The sequence below is a fragment of the Crocodylus porosus genome, unplaced genomic scaffold (assembly GCF_001723895.1).
Source record: "Crocodylus porosus isolate Cpor-Errol unplaced genomic scaffold, CroPor_comp1, whole genome shotgun sequence".
Classification (NCBI taxonomy): domain Eukaryota; kingdom Metazoa; phylum Chordata; order Crocodylia; family Crocodylidae; genus Crocodylus; species Crocodylus porosus.
In genome coordinates, this window is record NW_017728886.1 from 168,184,166 (window position 1) to 168,202,450 (window position 18,285).

An 18,285-nucleotide genomic window follows, 5' to 3' on the forward strand; every position below is an offset into this window, starting at 1 on the left:
ACAGTCTGCCAGCGGAGGTGGTTCAAGCACCTACATTGAACACCTTCAAGAGTAAATTGGATGCTTATCTTGCTGGGATCCTCTGACCCCAGCTGACTTCCTGCCCTTTGGGCAGGCGGCTGGACTCGATGGTCTCCCGAGGTGCCTTCCAGCCCTAATGTCTATGAAATCTATGAACTCTATTCTTTAAATCACTTGGTATTTTCTTTTGAACTCAGATGAACGCTGCCTTGCAGTATGTGGCATCTCAAACATGTCTGCAGCACCACATACCTCACGTTCAGTTCTCTGTGCTGCAAGGGAACAGTGGAGAGTGCTTTTCTGACCCCTGGATATTCAGGAGGCAAAAAAACCTGTAGGGAAAAAAAACCAGCGTGAGCCACCCAAAGCCAGAGACTGGCTGGCCGAAGCTGCGGTCTGCTTACAGTCAGGCTTCAAACAGCAGGATTGTCACTGTTGCAACCCTGGGAGGTCCTCAGGACCCCAGGTAAGGTTTCTGGGGCCAGCCCAGTGCTGGCCCCAGTCTCCCCTACCCCACCTGTGCTAACTTGCCACACACCAGAGGGCACATGGCATAGGCATTTCCCTGAGACAACTAGCAGCGGCACAAGGTGTGCTGTTGCTAGTTGTCCCCACTGAACGTAGCATCCACACATGTCTGGACGTGGCCACAACTCAGATGTCCAGTCACTGTACTAAAACTTACATAGGACTCTATTCAGGTGAAATGAACTATAGCTTAGATTAAGACTGCCCTCAGAGAATCTAGGTTTTCTGGGTTTGAAGGAAAAAGAACGGAAAGAAAAAATTGTCCAGTCATACCTGTGTTTAAAACAAAAAGTCTAAGCACTTCCAAAGTCAGGATTCTTCTCTAGTTTACCTGCAGGAAAGGCCATGCTAGGAGAGGAAGGAAAATGGAAAGGCAGCTTTTATTTGCAAGTGTACAAATAAACCACAAAACCAAGCTTGTTACTGTGTTAGTATTTTATCTCAGGAGAGACTTAATTGTCTAGTGAGAAGACTCCTTTATAAAGTAGTCCTGAACCTTAAGGATGGGAGCAATTAGCTGTACAGTAGTATTATTATTAAGGAGGAAATCTTTCTGATTTGTAATAGAAATACCTTATATTTTCTTTATGCATTCTTCTACATCCACAGCCAAGATAGCAGCCTTCCTTATCTTAGATTTCTTTGATTTTGTACATCCTCCTTCTTCCTGCTAACAAATTAAAGCAGGAAAACAAGATTTGTGTTGAGTCATGCTTCATCAACAGCTAAGGTGGCAATGCTAGAGAAACAGAAAATATGGCTACAAGGGACTAGTCCGGGGTGGCCAATCTGTGGCATGCATGTCACTGTGTTTGTAGCACACAGGGGATAGGGGAGGGGCAGGGAGCAAGAAGCTAAACAGCAGATCAGGGGAAGGAAGGCAATTCCTCTAGTCTACAGAAGAGAAGATTGAGCAGGGATTTGATAGCAGCTTTCAACTACCTGAAGGGAGGTTCCAAAAAAGGTGGGGCTAAACTGTTTTCAGTGGTGGCAGATGACAGAACAAGGAGCAATGGTCTCAAGTTGCAACAAGGGAAGTTTAGATTAGATATTAGGTAGAATTTTCTCACTAGGAGGGTGGTAAAACACTGGAACAGGTTACCTAGAGAGGTGATAGAATATCCATCCTTGGAGGTTTTTAAAGGCCCGGCTTGACACAGCTCTGGCTGGAATGATATAATTGGGAGATGGTCCTACTTTGAATAGGGAATTAGGCTTGATGACCTCCTCAGGTCCTTCCCAACCTTAATGTTCTATGATTCTATGACTCGGGGAGGGCATGGGTCTTAATTTGTGGCATACCTGGGGGTGATATAGTCCATCCCCACTGCACCAAGGAAGAATAAACTATACCTTTAATTATAGCAATTTTTATTGTCTGGTAAAAAATGAAAAGTTAAAACGCACTTTAAATATATGACAAATTACTTTTGATGGATCTGTGTAAACAATATTCAAAATGTAGGAATAATATAATACAATGGTAAAAAGGAAGATGAATTTTTAACTGTTGGGCAAGCTAGTAGCTAAGATTTCCAAAAACAACTGGTCATGTTTGCAACCCTCAATATTTGGATGTCCTATTTGAGATTCCCTAAATGGAGCCTAATTTTCAAAATATGGGCATTTAACTTGACAGTGTGCATTTGGCAGGGAGGGAGAAGGGGAAGAGGCAGGGTGTGAAGAGCAGGGCAATAATTGTCTTCCTAAAACAGAATGCTGGTCCCAGAATAAATACAAACAATGATAAATAATAGGATCCCAGTTATTTAATATATTAATAGTTTGGAAAAGGGAAAACATATTAAGGTGACAACATGCTGATGATGCAAATTATTTTGGATGATGAAACGTGTAAATGACAAAAGGGAATTTAAGAGGGATCTCAAAACAAGATTAATGTTCAACTTACTGTTGAAAAACAAAAGCTGAAAGGAACAATTTGAACTATTCTGTGTATTTCTAAATCCTAATCAGTGGTTTTCAACCTTTCTTTGTACCACTACCCATTTGTAAACTTAGATGGCCAGTCCCAACCCAGTGCCCTTCACTCCCAACCTGTTGCCCCCTGTGCCCAGGCCCCAGCCCCCATATCATGTGGGGCAGGGGGAATCCCAACCAGCCCCTTGCAGGCTGCACCTCTGCCAGCCAGCAAGGGAAAAGCCACAGTTTCCCATAGTTTTTCTTCCTTTATAGGAGAATCCATTCTTAAAGTTTGTTCATGATCCTTTCATATATTCTTGTGATCCAGTTTTGTGACTGGGAAATCTCACTGCAAATTCTTAGAGGGTAATGGATCCCAGTTGCTTGAGGAAGGATACAAAAGGGTCAAAAGGAAGTATGGGTATGTCTTATCTGCCTTTAGCTCCCTAAAAGGAAGAAAACTTTTTGGGAAAAAACAGTGTTTCCAGTAATTTGCGTTGTGTTTGTTACTGTTTGTAAGATAATAAACACACCTAGGTGAAAGAGCCTTAAAATGACTGAACTTTGAGACTTACTTTTGTTCCCTAGCTGGTGAAACTGACCAGCAACTTACAGACACTCCAGATACATTCAATTTGTTAGAGTGCAACAAGAATGAAATGGAAAACACAACTAGAAACATTATATACACTACTTCAGAAATGTGAGGCATACCATCACATTGCATACTTTTTTCTCCGGTCATATATCAAAAATTGATATTGTTATATAAATTGACTTTTTGCCTGTTGCTTTTAATCTTACATATTTTCTTGAGTTTCGCATTGCCTTAAGAAACTCCATTGTATATTGTTCTGTAGCTTGACATAGGTGCTCCACCTTTTACTCTTTTGTATGCTGTATGGGTGAGAGTGTGTTTGCAGAAAAGGAAAACATCAGCTGGAGACTGGCTGCAGAATGCAGCCAGGTAAAAGACCAAACAAGAAGAATCTGCCCCTGAATAGTGATGAAACAATGGCAATTGACCTTCAAGAAAGAACACAGTGATAACCCAGCAAAAGCCCAGAGAGCTGGGTGAATTGACAAGGCTATAAAAGATGCGGTGAGACATATCAGTTTTGGGTCTTGTTCTGTATGTCATCCTACAGCATCAGTTTGTCTGATGAGATGGACTGGCAGAAGCCCGGCTCTTACTCATGGTCAATTTGGCTGGCCACTAAATTAATCTGAGCACTGATAAAACTGGTAATGTATACCAGAGCAGAACAGAAATTAGGGTACGACTGTGGTGTGTGTATGTGTATTAAGTGCTTAATCAATAAACGTGGCACTTTGCCTTGTCCCCTGCTTATAAGGTCTTGTTTGTGATTTGAGCAATTGGCAATTTGTGTAACAATATCATAAAAATAGAAGTGGTTCAGAATAAAGTGAGATTGAAAAGATTAAGAGGGAGGGAGGGGAGATGGGGACAGTGGCTTTGACTCCAACCCCAAGTCCAGGGAAGGCCAAAGTCAGAATCACAGCAGGTGCCTTCCTCCTCCCACCTCCTCTTCCTTCACAAGGCATGTTAAATAGGGAAAAAATGTTGTCTTGGATTTGAGTACATATGCTATACCACCATTACCAGGAGGTTTAATGAATCACAATTAAGTTTATATTCCTATGAATGTATTTTCCTACACTTTTTTTTAGTGTAGAATAAGAAAAAGCAAAATATACATAAATTAAAGAGAACTGTTAACCTTTTTAGTTAATATGTGTAGAAACTGATATTGAATTTCTGAATGAGTGTTTCAAAATGTTAGAGTTGGCAAAAAAAAAATTCTGAACCACGCAGAAATGAAATTAAAAAAATGTAACTTCATCAAATGGTCAGGAGTTGGTAAGAGACTTTTTGCATTTCCTGTTTTGTAAAATTAGATAGTATGCTGAATTCAGAAAGTATATATTTTCCTTCATATTGCTTAGTTCAAATCCCTGTGGATGTTATTAAACTTTTCACCTGTTGTCTTTTGCCACATCCTTTCTTTGAAACTTCCTTAAAGTGAATCCCTCCTTTGGAGTAAATCTGCTTTGAGTCCACTGTTTCGTACTGCAGAGGGTCTGTCACTGTAAACATCTTAAAATAGAAAATTTGGTCCTTCATTAAGTAAAATATACACCTATTGCAATTGTTAGAACAGCTCAACTTCTGATTAATGGTTTTTTTTGCTGGATCTCACCATTATAATCCATCCTAATCTGTAACTTTTATTGGCCATTAACACCACCATGAATTATGCAGTTAAATCTATCACTTGCTGTCCAAAGAACATACCACTATCTGTTGGAATCTTATTTTATTGCTGCTCCTCCCAACACTAGCAGCAAAGCCGTGCATGTGACAGTACTAATAAGCCAGAATCCCACATTTCTACAGGCTTTGACATTTTAAAAGACAATAGAAATGAATGAAGAACTGTGGAGAAGACAAATGTCAAGCTATAAAATCTTACAGTCTACCAAACTGATCCTTACAGATGAATTAGATCTTTATAGCATATGTGAGAAATACACAGTCTATCCGGTACAGCTTTAAAGAACATACAACTCAAATAACCTCAGTTTAGATACAATTGGGAAGTACTAATAAGTATTATTTACTGTACCTGCTCACAGTTTAATTGTGAGTGATGACTGGTTGTCTTAGCATTATATTTCTTTGATGGTTGCAATGATTCTCGATGTTCTTCCCTTTTGACAGTATACATTGTACTATTTAAATCCAATCTGTGAATATTTGACTCTGCTCCTTTAGTTTGGCTCTTTGTTTGATGCTGCAATATCCTGGAATTCGTAATTTTTTTGTCTGACTTGCAGATCGGCAGATATATTTTCTTTGACCCAGGCCTTTCACCAAGAATTTGTGTGGTCTTTTGGTTTACAAATATTTTTCCTCTTTTTGTACAGGGGTTAAGGCCTACAGGTATGTTCAATTCTAGATTGGCACTTTCTGTTTGAAGTCCCAATTTGACACTACCAGACAACAAATAGTTTTGCTTTCTGAGTTCAGCTTCACTTGAATTACTATCTGATGCTGAGCCACTAGAAAGAAGAGAATTCATCAGCTGCCTTCCAGGTTCTGTTTTATGGTCACACAAAGATCCACCATGCTTTACTTTGGCACTTGCAGCCGCTCTCGGAGGAACATTGCTATTAGTAAGACTGATTGACATATTTTGGACAGATTTATATACCTGAGGTAAACTGGGTTTGACTACAGATATTTTAGAGGCTGTTGCATCCCTTACAACCTTTGGGGAATGTTGTAAAACAGTCTGCTTTTTATTTCCATCAATGGCTCTTGTGGAATTTATATTCATTTGCAGCAACTTTCCTTTAAAAATTGGTATAATTCTGGTGGCACCTTTCCTTTGAGACTCCACAGCTGAATTTTTAGACAGTTTTAAAGACTCAGCCAAGTGAACTGGCAGCTCTGATGTTCCAGGAGTCTGTTGTGGTTGCCTTCTATGGATTGTTTTCTTCATGGCCTCAGCAATACCTTCCTCTGTACATTGACTGAGATTTGAGAAGATACAAGTTTCTGGGTGATTGATCAAAAGCTCCATCCTGTGGTTGATTTCTGTATTGCGTGATGAAGAACTTAGATTCAAAGTCTCTCTCTTTGAAGGCGCCTGAGTCGGAGAGACCTTGCAAATCCTTTTACCAGTCAGAATTGTGGGCTTGGGTTTTGCTCCCTGCAACACATGTTTATCAGAGAAAGAATGCCTTACAAGCAAATCACAAAGCTCACTGCAAAATATATATAGGATTACTTCAGACATCCCGTAAGTGGAAAATACATAATCAAGCCTGGTAGTAGAGACCAGAACCCAGAACTCCCCTCTTTATGCATGGCATCCTTCACTGCACCACAGAATCATATACCCAGTTTCTGCCTCTGAACTGTTTTATACATTTTCCAGAAACAAAACAGAAATAATCTCGGCACAAAGGAGTCAGAATCCAGCACTCCCCTCTGCTTCCAGAGAAATGCCACTACCACTGAAGTAGGAGTCACACTTCCTCTTGCTTGCTTTGCTTGTGGCCTCATGAATCTTGCTTTTGTGACTTCCCAGGGTCTGCTTCAAGAGAAGGGTGGACAAAAACCTAAATGTGAAACTCTTATCCAGCCTACCCCACAGCGTGGTGCTTGGGGGAACTCTATCAGAAGTAGAAGATCTCCTCATAGTAAACTGTACCTAGAACTCTACTTTCTGACTTCCTAGGTAAAAGTGAACAGGTGGTACTGTGCTTTATTTTGAACCAGTACTATTGTCAGTTAATACAGTGGTGCTCAACCTCCCAGCCCCCTGGCCAAATGCAACATGGGATAGGTGTACAGGATCTGTATTTGGGTATGGTCCCATATGTCGGATGTAGCCATCTGCTTGCCTCATGCACTGGTGCATGGGACTTTCATCTGGCCTGTTGGGCTCCTTACAAGACTAGAAAGTTGCTGGTGGTGGAGTGGTAGTAGTGTTATTTGCTGCAGCTCTGGAAACCACAGCAATTACTACTCTCAGTGCTGCACAACGCCTGTGGAGAGACTCATGGGATGGATGACACCACCTCACAGGCCACGGAGTTAGGGTTTAATGCAGGGGTGGGCAAAATGCGGGCCAGGAGCTGGATGCAGCCCACGAGGCCATTCTATCCAGCCAGTGCGGCCCCCCCCCAAAATTTAGAAAATTAATATTTATCTGCCCCTGTCATGCGGCCCTTGATATCTTGCCAAAACTCAGTAAGCAGCCTTCCGCCCGAAATAATTACCTGCCCCTGGTTTAATGCTTCATGTAGCTATCTTCCGTTTGAGTGATCTGGAACCCAAGAAAAAAGAAGCACTTTCCATGTAGCCCAAAGTCAGATGTTTAAACTCCAAGGAGAAGTGGGAATTCAGACGTTCCCTGTGCCTGTTTCCTACTGGCTACCCATAAACACTTCCTTGCTAGGTGACCAAGCAATCTGGACTGCTTTCAGAAACCACATAGGTCTCCCCATTCACTTTATAGGAAGTTTAACCATCTAATTTGTAAATCTGGATTATCCTCCTGGAGCAAGTTGCTTACATTTTAGGCACTGGGGTGCATCAGAGGAGGCACATTAGAGGCTTGTTACGATCTGTCCTTTTATTATCTTAGTTTAGTGCTTTCAAAATTTAAACTTATAAGAAGTTGGCAGATTGTCCTCTTTGTCTGCGGTGACTTCTACAGACATCATTATACATGACAGTCTAGATAGCTGTAGAAACTGCAGGACCAGGAAACCAGCCTAACCTTCCTCAGTAGAAAAGAAACAAACAGAAGCCATGTACGGAAGCCATGTTCAGAAAACAGAATATAAAATTTTTAGAATCTCTCAAATCTCTATTGAATTCTACATAATTTCAGCTTTTGTATTTAAATTTGTTTCTCCCCCCCACCACATCCAGTATAATTCTCAAAGTGTGAAACTCAAATTTTCTACAACCCATTTATCTAAACTAGCTATGAATTTTGCCTTGCTCAAGTCCCATCAACTCTTAAGTGTGACCTTTAAAATTTGATTGGAACTATTTAAAGGCTTAAAATCCCAAGCCATTTATTTTTCTCTGATTTTTCTTTTTAAAAAGAAAGAAATTAAATAAAAATTTTGATGTAACATTATGATATTGAGATAGGATATGTTTCTGAAAATGGAAAACTCAGGTCCAAAAGAATTATTAACTTGGCTTCATAGCACATCAATTTACTTTCCTATTTAGTTATATATTTGTGGCAGAAAACATACATACCAAGCTCAAACTGTATTGTACGAAGCTATACATTTTCCTAAAGTATTAACAGTTGTTCATTGTAGGACATACATTTTTATGTTTTCACAATGTTCTGAAAAACTCCATGAGATGGTACACTTCTTACCATGAACAACAGGCTATTTAATATACATGTAATGATTTTCACCATTTAAAGGGGACTGAAGCTGTCACTTAATACATGTGGGTGGCTTTAGAGTGCTTTTAAAATGCCAGGAATCACCTTAATTAAAGCTGTTGCATGTGTTTTAAATGCAAAGCGAAATGGGGTAGTGGTGTCAGAACACCTCATTTGCCTTTATTGCATGTATATTTAACCAGGGCTTTCTAAGTGGTAAGTACTAATTGCTACCACCAGGTGTAGCTAGCTCTACAGTCAGCCCAGTATCAGCATGGTTCAAATCATTCTTCTTCTTTTGTGTAATCAAAAAAAAATAAGTCAAAAATAAAAATAATCAGCTTTGTCTATGTAGGTTTTATTTATTTATTCAAAATGTACTATTGGGTAGAGGGAAGAGGGTACAAAAGGGGATAATAGAGGGCCAATTTCCCCATTGCCACCCAGGTACTACAGCCAGCACTGCAAGCTCTGCCCTGCGTAGCCAGCAAGGGAAGCCTTCTGTTGGGTCCCTGAAACCCTCCCACCTTAATCACTTTCAGACCCCCTGCACACCTCCCCACATAAGACCACCTACAGCTCTCCCAGACTCCGGGCAGCATGGATGACAAATAGGAGAGGCATGCCCTCCCAGATCTAGTCTGCCAGCACAAAGGTGTGCTCCATGTTGCTCATAAATGCCGCGTGCCCCCAGAGGCTGGGGGGGCATGGTGATCACCTGCAGGTGGTGGCAGTGTCAGTGGTATGGCACCAGGGAGCTCCCACAGGCAACAATGGCGGTGTCGGCAGCAGGCTGAGTGGGGAGCTCCTGCAGGTGGCCATGGTGTTGGAGGTGTGGCGGGGTGGCAAGCGCTAACCAGTGCTTGGCAACCCCCCACAGATGCTACCGGCAGTGGCAGCGGAGGGAGGGGCAGGGATGTGATGAGTAGTGACCACCCACCAGTGCTGCCAGCAGTATCAGCAGCATGTTCCCCTGGGGGTGCACTGCCAATCTCAGGGGGTGCATATGCACCTGCATGCACTGCCTACACATTGCCAGTGATGTTGCTGCTGCCACTGTTGCTCCAGATGGCAGAACTGAGGCTTGCTCAGGCTGGTGCGAAGGCTTACATCTCAGATCCTCTACACTGCCCCTTCTCTCCAGCTCCCATGTGTGCCTTGCACAGCCGGAGGCAGCCCCCAGCAGCTCGGAGAAGCAGGGAGCACTCAAACCCCAGGGAGAGGAACCCCTCCCATGAGACTGCCTCAGGTCCAAACACCCCAGGGTCCCATAAATGTTGTAAGAACCAGGCAATGCCCCACCCCCCGCATCACTGCAGGGAGAGCTCAAACCCCCGTAGGGGAGAAACCTCTTCCCACAAGATGCACTGGAGCCCCAGAAACCCCAAAAAGCCCTCCCCCTCCAGGGTCCCATGTATATTAAGATGCAAATTTCTTACATGCATTAGAGGCTTGGCAAGTTCCTGTGTAGCATATAGTTGTTTACTTGTTATCTGTACTGGAAATCCACATAGGTGAGGAAGATTAGACTTCAGGTCAGAAAGAAAGGTATTTAATATACCTTCTAAATGTACTCTAGGAAAATACTGTACTGGTTGGCTTCTGATGCAATTGATAGGGTACTTGAATAAGTGTTAAGGACAACATAACAAGACCTTTTGTATTGTGTGTAATGAAAGTATTAATCCTTTTATTTAGAGGATGACCCTATTAACACATTAAGAAGTCTTCAATAGCAAAACAAACAAACATGCCTATTTTTGCTATTTTAAAAAAATATTTTAAAGTTTTGAAATTTTTACTCTACTTAGACAATATTCACCTTCACTCCCTCTGAGTAATACTTTACCCCTTGGGCAGCCCTGCCCCAAAATCAACAAGAATTCTTGAAAAATAAAGATAATATACTTGGTATAAATCGAAGCATTGAAACTGGCTATTTTTTTGCTATAACTAGGTAGAAGCTTAAATATTTATATTCTCTTTCAAGCTGTGTTCAATTTGTGGTTATTTAAAAAAAAAATCTCTCTCTGGAGGATCTCCAAATTAGGCCTGTGCAAAGTGACTAGTATTTGCTTCAGATTCGGATTCAGCTGATTTGGGGGACAGTGTTCTATTCAGTGATTCGAATCACTGTGCCGAATCGATTTGGCTAAATCTGATTTGGAGATTTGGCGACCACTGAATTGGCTCCATCCCTACCCATTCTCCCAGCTCTTTGAGAAGAAAAGCCCAGCACTCACCTGCTGCTAACTCCCGACCCCTGCCTGCTCTCCCAGCTCCCCTACCACCACTGCAGCTGCCCTGCCTGCCCCAGCTCCCAACTCTTTAAGAAATTTAAAAAAAAAAAGCTTGGCACTCACCGGCTGCTGCCAGGTGGGGGGGTGATCACCACTGCCTTATGCTGCGTGGGGACCCCCAAGGGTGCTACAGCCGCCAGTGAGTGCAGGCTTTTTTTTTGTTTCCCTTAAAGAGCTGGGAGTTGGGGCAGGCGGGGCAGCCATGGGGAGGCTGGAAGAGTGGGCAGGGTTGGGGGGCTAGTGGCAGAGCCCCCATGCAGCACAGGGCAGTGCAGGGTATTGGAGATCACTCCCTGACTGACAGCAGCCAGTGAGTAGGAGCTTTTTTTTAAAGAACCAGGAACTGGGGCCAGGAGGGGCAGCCATGGGACAGTCTGGGAGAGCAGGAGGGGGTTGGGGGGTACTGAGGGAGGCTGAGGGAGCAGGCAGGGGATGGGGCCTGGCAGAGGTCCCCCCATGGTTCCCTCCATCCTTCCTCAAGCCCCCACTCCCCTGCCTCCTCCAAATCTTTGAAGTTCTCCGAATCTTGCCGGAATCGATTCAGAGAGCTTCGAATCAGTTTGGATCTTTTCACTGGTCTCCTTATTCGGTACAGATTTGGAGATTCAGCTGCCAAATAGGGCTGAATCGCCTCTGATGCAAATCAGCTTTGCACAGTCCTAATCCAAATATGTTATCTTCCTTTTTTTAATTTTTTTTTTTATTATTTACACTTCCTTAAGCATCCTTAATTAGGTCAACATGTTTCTCAAGGGTTTCCTAATTGTCCTGACTACCCTCTGCTAGTAACCACTTCAGACAAAATAAAATATCTGAAATAAACATTGCCGATCCCTGCTATAAATACTTTTGGCCAGTGCCAAGAACACCCCAACCCTAACCCATGCCTTGACTTGGCATGCCAGGGATAGATCACAGAGGCCTGATCCTTACTGCTGGTGGTGGCTGCATGCACACATACTTCCAGGTGAATGGCGGGTGATGGGCCAGCCTAGAGGCTCATTTGTAGCTGCTGCCACCGTGGAACCCAGCTAAAGGCTCTGGAGCCCAGTGCAGGTGTTTGCAGCCTTCCAACAATTTACCATAGTCAGCCTGGGTGCTGGACAGTTTTAGCAGCTGGTGGGCAGGCTGCAAACAGCTGCGCTGGGCTCTAGAGCACTGGCACCAGCTCTGTGGTGGTGGCTGCATGCAGGTCTTTGGGTAGATGGTGGGGGAGGGGCCAGGGTTGCACTGCCCCAGAACCCTCTTCCACTGTCTGTCTGGAGGTGTGTGTGCAGCCACTGCTGCCACTGAGCCAGTGCTGGGGCTCCAGAGCCCAGTGCAGCTATTTGCAGCCTCCTGGCTGCTGCCGGCCCAGGTGCTGGGCAGGTGTTGCCAGCTGCGGAGCCTGGGTTGGTTGCAACAGGGCTTGCAGCCTCCTAGCTACCTGCTGCAAGCAGTCCCAGGCTCAGTAGCTGGCAGCAGCTGTTCACAGCTCATGCTGGCTGTGGCATGCTGAGCAAAACGACCTTGCATGCCATGCTCTGGCATGTGTGCTGGGTGTTGCTGATCCGTGATTTATAGTATATATTTTGCAGTATCTGAATAATTGATTGGGGGATTTAAAAAAATGATATACAGAGTATGGAGGATTCTTCTTATCAGATTACAAAGATTGCAAGGCAAATAAAAAATGAGATCTTATCTTAGATGAGAGTGCCCTCTTTAAAGAGTGGGTTGGACAGAAAAGAATTCAGTCAATACTATTTATTTTTTTCCATAGGTCTGAAATGATTTATTTTTTTTTAAAGGGAGTTTTTGTGATTTCTTTTTTCAGATTAATTATGATGTTCTCTATCTTGTTTTCATGGATGATTATTGAAGGCTGAGGAACATGTAGGTTTATAACTTCATGGGTATTATGGAAATAAATCTGACTCCAGTTCTGATCTTGCAAATACTTATGAACGTGCTTATCTTTAAACATATGTACATGTTTAAATGTTTGCAGGATCGATGCCTGAGAGGAGAAGTAATTTTTAAAGACTGTACAATTCTGTTTTGTTAAAACTGATTTAATCCAGTGGCTGTACAACGTGAAAGAAAATCTATTTCAGTTTTCATGACCCAGTAAGAACTCCTATTCATGTATCAGCACTACTCAAGAAAGATCTCCAGCAAAGCAGATTAGATCAGATCTGATATCACTCATTAATAAAACCAGGTTCAGAATAAAACAGGGCTCAGAATAGATATTTTGGACTAGATCCTCTATGGAAATAATTCCACTGACTTCAATGAAATTACACCTGCAAAAAATTTGATGCTTAGTATGGATTAAAGTTTGTATCTTGACCAGCATACTAAAGGAAAAGGAAATGAAACATAAGTAAATTGTATTAAAAGGATATGTAAAGAGCTGTTCTCCTATCAATTTGAAGTAAACGTTGCAATATGTTTTTGTTTCTCCATGATCCTCTGGAAGACTATACCCATACTAAAAAGAAAATGCATATAAAATGGCATACTGTATAAACAATTTGGCAAATATAAAAACATGTCTCAAAAGCGAAACAAGATTAAGAAAAGCCCTTGTGTTTTTTCTTACCAGACTCTTCCAGTGCATCTGGAAGTCTTTATATGAACGAAAAGGAGACTCTGGTGGACTTACGTGGCTGATACTAATGATCTGACCCATTTTCAGGCTGTATGCATGAAGATAAAAAAAAGTGCCATATATCACTAAGATCACATACAACATATTTAATAACACTTAGAATATTTTAAGAGCAAAGTGCAGAAATGTCACTTGGTTTGGTATGGAAGCTACATAGTCCGTGAGTCTACACAAGGCGCTGACTGCGCATTATCCTAATAACACTGCACAGTAGTGTGGTGGTTAAAACTGTGCTCATAGCCTACTGTGCAGTGTTATTAGACTAATATACAGTAAGCATCACAAAATAATTGTGCACTGGCACTACTGTGCAGAAACTCTAGTTATTGAGTACTAAAACTCTAGTACTTTATTGAGTACTAAACTACATATACAGTATCTAAGGCACATTAATGAATGTGTAGATGCACTCCCTGATTTTATTTATAACTTTATGGGAATTATAGAGACCAAATCAACCTGACACTAGTGCAGGATGGGGGTCTGATAGGGGAAGCAATTTTATTCAGCTTGTATACAACTTTTTTTTGGTTAGAACTTGTTTAAACCACTGCCTGTACAAACTATGGAACTAGGACATTTGTGCTCGGAATGTCATGATGACAGAAGTTCATTTGTGAAACAATATCAATTTTAATACAGACCATTTGTTTCTTAGAATATAAAACAATAGTTTGGTAAAAGTGTGACCTACAGTTTTGTATTATTATTTGCAGCACAATTATGGTGTGTGCAGAATAAATAAAACAAAAAATTAAATTGTACCCCTCCCCCCGCTTTTTTACAGTGATATAATGAAAGGGGCATGTGAAACAGGAACAGCTTGAAAAAAGAAGTGGAAATATTTTTCTTTTAAGTAGTACATTCTGGTAAAACAGAGGAGAAAACATTTTTTCTACATCATAACCATGCATTACTAAAGTTAAAAGGTTAAAAAAAATCCAATTTACCATTCACTTTCTATATATTGCATACATACATACATACAATATTACTTTTAACACTAGCTGAATCATTGTTTATATGCTTTATTTATAATCTGTATTTTTTAATCTAAGTAAGGGAAATAGATTGGTCAGTTTCACTTTTGTTTAAAGCTGTTTCCCAGGTTCTAGTCACTAATTCTAACTTCACAGTTTTTGTTGCAAACAATGCAGGTGGCTGTTTGACTCTGTTAAAATTTAAATAAAATCCTACCTTGGTAAGACATAGCACCAATTACTTAAAATGGAATGTCTCTGAATGACTGAATTTTCATTATTGCTGAATATCTTTATGACTTGTGTTGAAATATCAAAGTCTTCCAGCTTTAAAAATAAAATATTAATTATTTTTAAAAAACCTGCTAAATTTATGCAAAGGGAAAACTTAAATGCATATAAATATGAATATATGGTTATTCATTTACTACTCACTTAATACTTACGCTTTCAGGAATTCTAAATGTTAAAAGTTGAGGGGCAAGTCTTATGGAAATTAATAAGTAAAGATACTGAACTCTGCATAAAGTTTTGCAGATAAAGAGCAGTCCCATATTATCTCATCAGTTCTTTTAAATGCAACTCAGAAAATAACATGTTCTAGCCTTAGGCTACCTGGAGACTTAAATAGATAAGCATAAAAGCCAAGCAAAAAGTACCCAGCAACTATGTGCCTTTGCCCCTCAGGAAAATCAGCACCCAAAAGTCTTGCTAAAGGACAAGCTGAAGTTAAACACTTTTTTAAATAAGGAGAGTTATTGAGAGTCAGCGCACTGCCTGTCATGGCTTGCATCCAACCAGGAACAAGGAAGTCCTTGCTATCAGCATGATATTTTCAGTCTGTAAGGAAAAAAATCTCCCATGCTAGGATTGTACTGAGTTAGTAGTGTAAGTAGGGTGGGATAAGCAGGGCACCAGCCCTGGGCAGTGACTTGGAAGGGGCACCAAGACTCCTCAGGTATGTTTTCCACGGCAGGGGTAGCACAGCCACAGGAGCCAGGCAGACGCATCCCCACGCTTTGTAGGGTATCTGTGGGAGGGGGGAGAGAACAAGATGAGTGGAATGCAACCTCACCCTCCCCCAAGTAAGACTTTGCCACAAGAGGCAGTTGTGCACCAGAAGAATATCCAGGCAGAGGGGGGTAACAAATGGGGCGCCAGGAGTCGCCCCGTGATGTCTGTGCTAGCCAGGATGCTACACGAGCATGCTGTGAGCCCATTTCTCAGCTGCAACAATTTAAGCTCACTGCCTCTGCTCCTCAGTGGTCAGCATAATTCCTTGCCTCCCTAGCTGTGTCCCAAGCACTGAAATATTTTCCCACACTTCTGTACTGCATCCATAGTTAATGATGAAACCATACCCAGACAATTTCCATCACTATTGCTTCTGTCTTTTTCAAGGTCAAATTGTATGTTGCTCAACAAGAGGAAAAAGTGGAACCCCTTTCTTCTGAGAACCAAGACTATTTGAGAAGACAGAAGTTTCGACTGCAGTCTAGTAATCAGTGCACCAGATGATTAAGTATGCCAAGCTGGATTCAGCAAAGGTGATATCTTTGTCAGAACCAATACTATTTTTTTATTCTGAAGCAAGATTGTTGTTAACCATATTTAGAGTACAGCCCACACTGCTCCGATTTTGGGGGAAAACAGGACCTCTTTGGTTGTTCTTAATAAATGACTGAGGATAAAATGTTACTTCATGCTGTTAATGGATGAAAGTGAAGGAAAGATTATCTCCTGGGAAATATAGTCTTGTAAAAATACCTGTGCCTGATAATCATGGTCATACTATTTTTTTCTGAAGGTTTCTTTAAGCAATAACTCAAAGAGAATTGATCTCCCAGAAAGATCTGATTGGCATGACTGTGGCACTTCTATGGGTATAGAGACTAATACATGGTATATTTATTTAGTAGAAGATGAGAATAATGGGACAAGACTAGGAGCAACTTACCCTCCTGCTAGCTGACACCAACCCAGACATAGTGGGGCTCACTGAAACGTGGTGGGACCCAACACACGACTGGGCGGTAAATATCAAGGGCTATAGGCTGTACAGGAGGGATAGGACAGGTAGGAAAGGTGGGGGTATGGTGCTCTACGTCAAGGAGAAATACACATCCTCAACGAATAGCACAGGGTCAGAGGAGGGGCACACTGAAGTGCTCTGGGTTAGAATACAAGGAAGTTGAGGGGAAAGGGACTTAACGGTGGGGTCTACTACAGACCACCCAACCAAGGGGAAGAGCTAGACCAGGAATTCTTAAGTCAGCTCACAGAGGTAGTTAGGTCAAAGGACATGGTCATCATGGGTGACCTGAACTTTCCAGACATCTGCTGGGAAGTACAGTCAGCCAGGTCTGACCGCTCACGTAGGTTCCTAGCTGAGATACAGGACCTCCATCTAACCCAGGAGGTACATAGCCCCACCAGAGGCCCATGCTTGTTGGACCTGGTCCTGGCCACGGGTGAAGACCTGGTGAGGGGTCTGCAGGTGCTCAACCACTTGGGCGACAGCGATCATTGCCTGCTGGAATACACCATCCAGTGCAAGGTGGCAAAGGCCTGCAGCAAGGCAGCAGTCCTGGACTTCAGAAGGGCGGACTTCAATGAGGTAAGGAGAATAGTCAGGGAGGCACTGAGGTCCCGGAGGGGAGAGGAGTCAGGTATCCAAGAAGAGTGGTTGTTCCTTAAGGTGACGACCCTCCAAGCCCGAAGTGAGGTAATCCCAACACGGATCAAAGGGGACAAGAGGGTGCAAAAGCCCCCATGGCTCACCAAAAGCATACAGGAATGTTTCCTAGCTAAAAAGCAGGCGTACACCAAATGGAAAAGAGGGGCTATCACCAGGGAGGACTATACCTCGGTTGCTTGGGGCTGTAGGGGGGCAGTCAGGAAGGCCAAGGCAGAGATGGAACTGGGATTAGCTACCCGGATCAAGGGACACCAAGAAGTCCTTTTTTAAATACATAGGGTGTAAAAAGAAGGTACCAGGTAATGCCAGGCCTCTGCAAGATGCACTAGGAAATCTAGTTGTCGCACCAGACAACAAAGCTAACCTATTTAACAATTTCTTTGTCTCCATTTTTATGAGCAGGAACCAAGTCACTCCCCACATCGGGACTCCTGTAGGCTCTGGGGGTGTGCACCCAGGCCCAGAGTCAGTGAGGACCTAGTCAGGGAACTTCTGGAGGGACAGGATGTATTTAAATCAGCTGGTCCTAATGATCTCCAACCCAGAGTGCTGAGGGAATTAGCAGAGGTCATTGTGGGACCCCTGGCACAGCTTTACAAGTATTCATGGTGCTCTGGCATGGTGCCAGAGGACTAGAAAAGGGCCAATGTGGTTCCCATTTTCAAAAAAGGGAGGAAGGAGGACCCAGGAAACTAGACCAGTTAGTCTTACCTCAATCCTGGGTAAGCTTTTTGAGAGAATTATCCTGGCACATGTCTGCAAGGGGACAGCAGGGGAGATTATGTTTCGGGGCAACCAACATGGGTTCATTAGAGGCAGGTCCTATCAGACCAACCTGGTGGCATTCTATGACCAGGCCACAAAACTCTTAGATGCAGGGGTAGCAGTGGACATAGTATTTCTGGACTCTAGGAATTCCTTCAACACTGTCTCTCACCCCATTCTCATTAAAAACTAGGGAACTGTGGTGTCAACACCTACACAGTCAAATGGATCACTAACTGGCTGGAGGGCCGCACCCAGAGAATGGTGGTGGACGGGTCTTATTTGACCTGGCGAGATGTGGGCAGTGAGGTTCCCCTGGGCTCCGCCCTTGGGCCTGCACTGTTCAACATCTTCATCAGCAACTTGGACGAGGGGGTAAAAAGCACCCTGTTCAAATTTGCAGATGACATTAAGATGTGGGGGGAAGTGGGCATGCTAGAAGGGAGGAATAGGCTGCAATCAG

At 42.6% G+C, this 18,285-nt stretch overlaps 1 protein-coding gene across 1 annotated transcript in view; it reads right to left on the bottom strand.

The window, feature by feature from the left end:
• CUNH18orf63 (chromosome unknown C18orf63 homolog) overlaps positions 1-18,285 on the bottom strand; it is a 37,435-nt gene that overhangs the window by 6,466 nt on the left and 12,684 nt on the right. The window contains exons 7-13 of the mRNA XM_019545062.1: positions 14,577-14,686; positions 13,311-13,407; positions 13,114-13,199; positions 9,863-10,046; positions 5,121-6,209; positions 4,475-4,591; positions 1,123-1,219 (exon numbers count right to left, since the gene is read on the bottom strand). Coding sequence (XP_019400607.1) covers positions 1,124-1,219; positions 4,475-4,591; positions 5,121-6,209; positions 9,863-10,046; positions 13,114-13,199; positions 13,311-13,407; positions 14,577-14,686 — 1,779 coding nt within the window. The 3' untranslated portion in view covers position 1,123. The remainder of the gene's footprint in view (positions 1-1,122; positions 1,220-4,474; positions 4,592-5,120; positions 6,210-9,862; positions 10,047-13,113; positions 13,200-13,310; positions 13,408-14,576; positions 14,687-18,285) is intronic.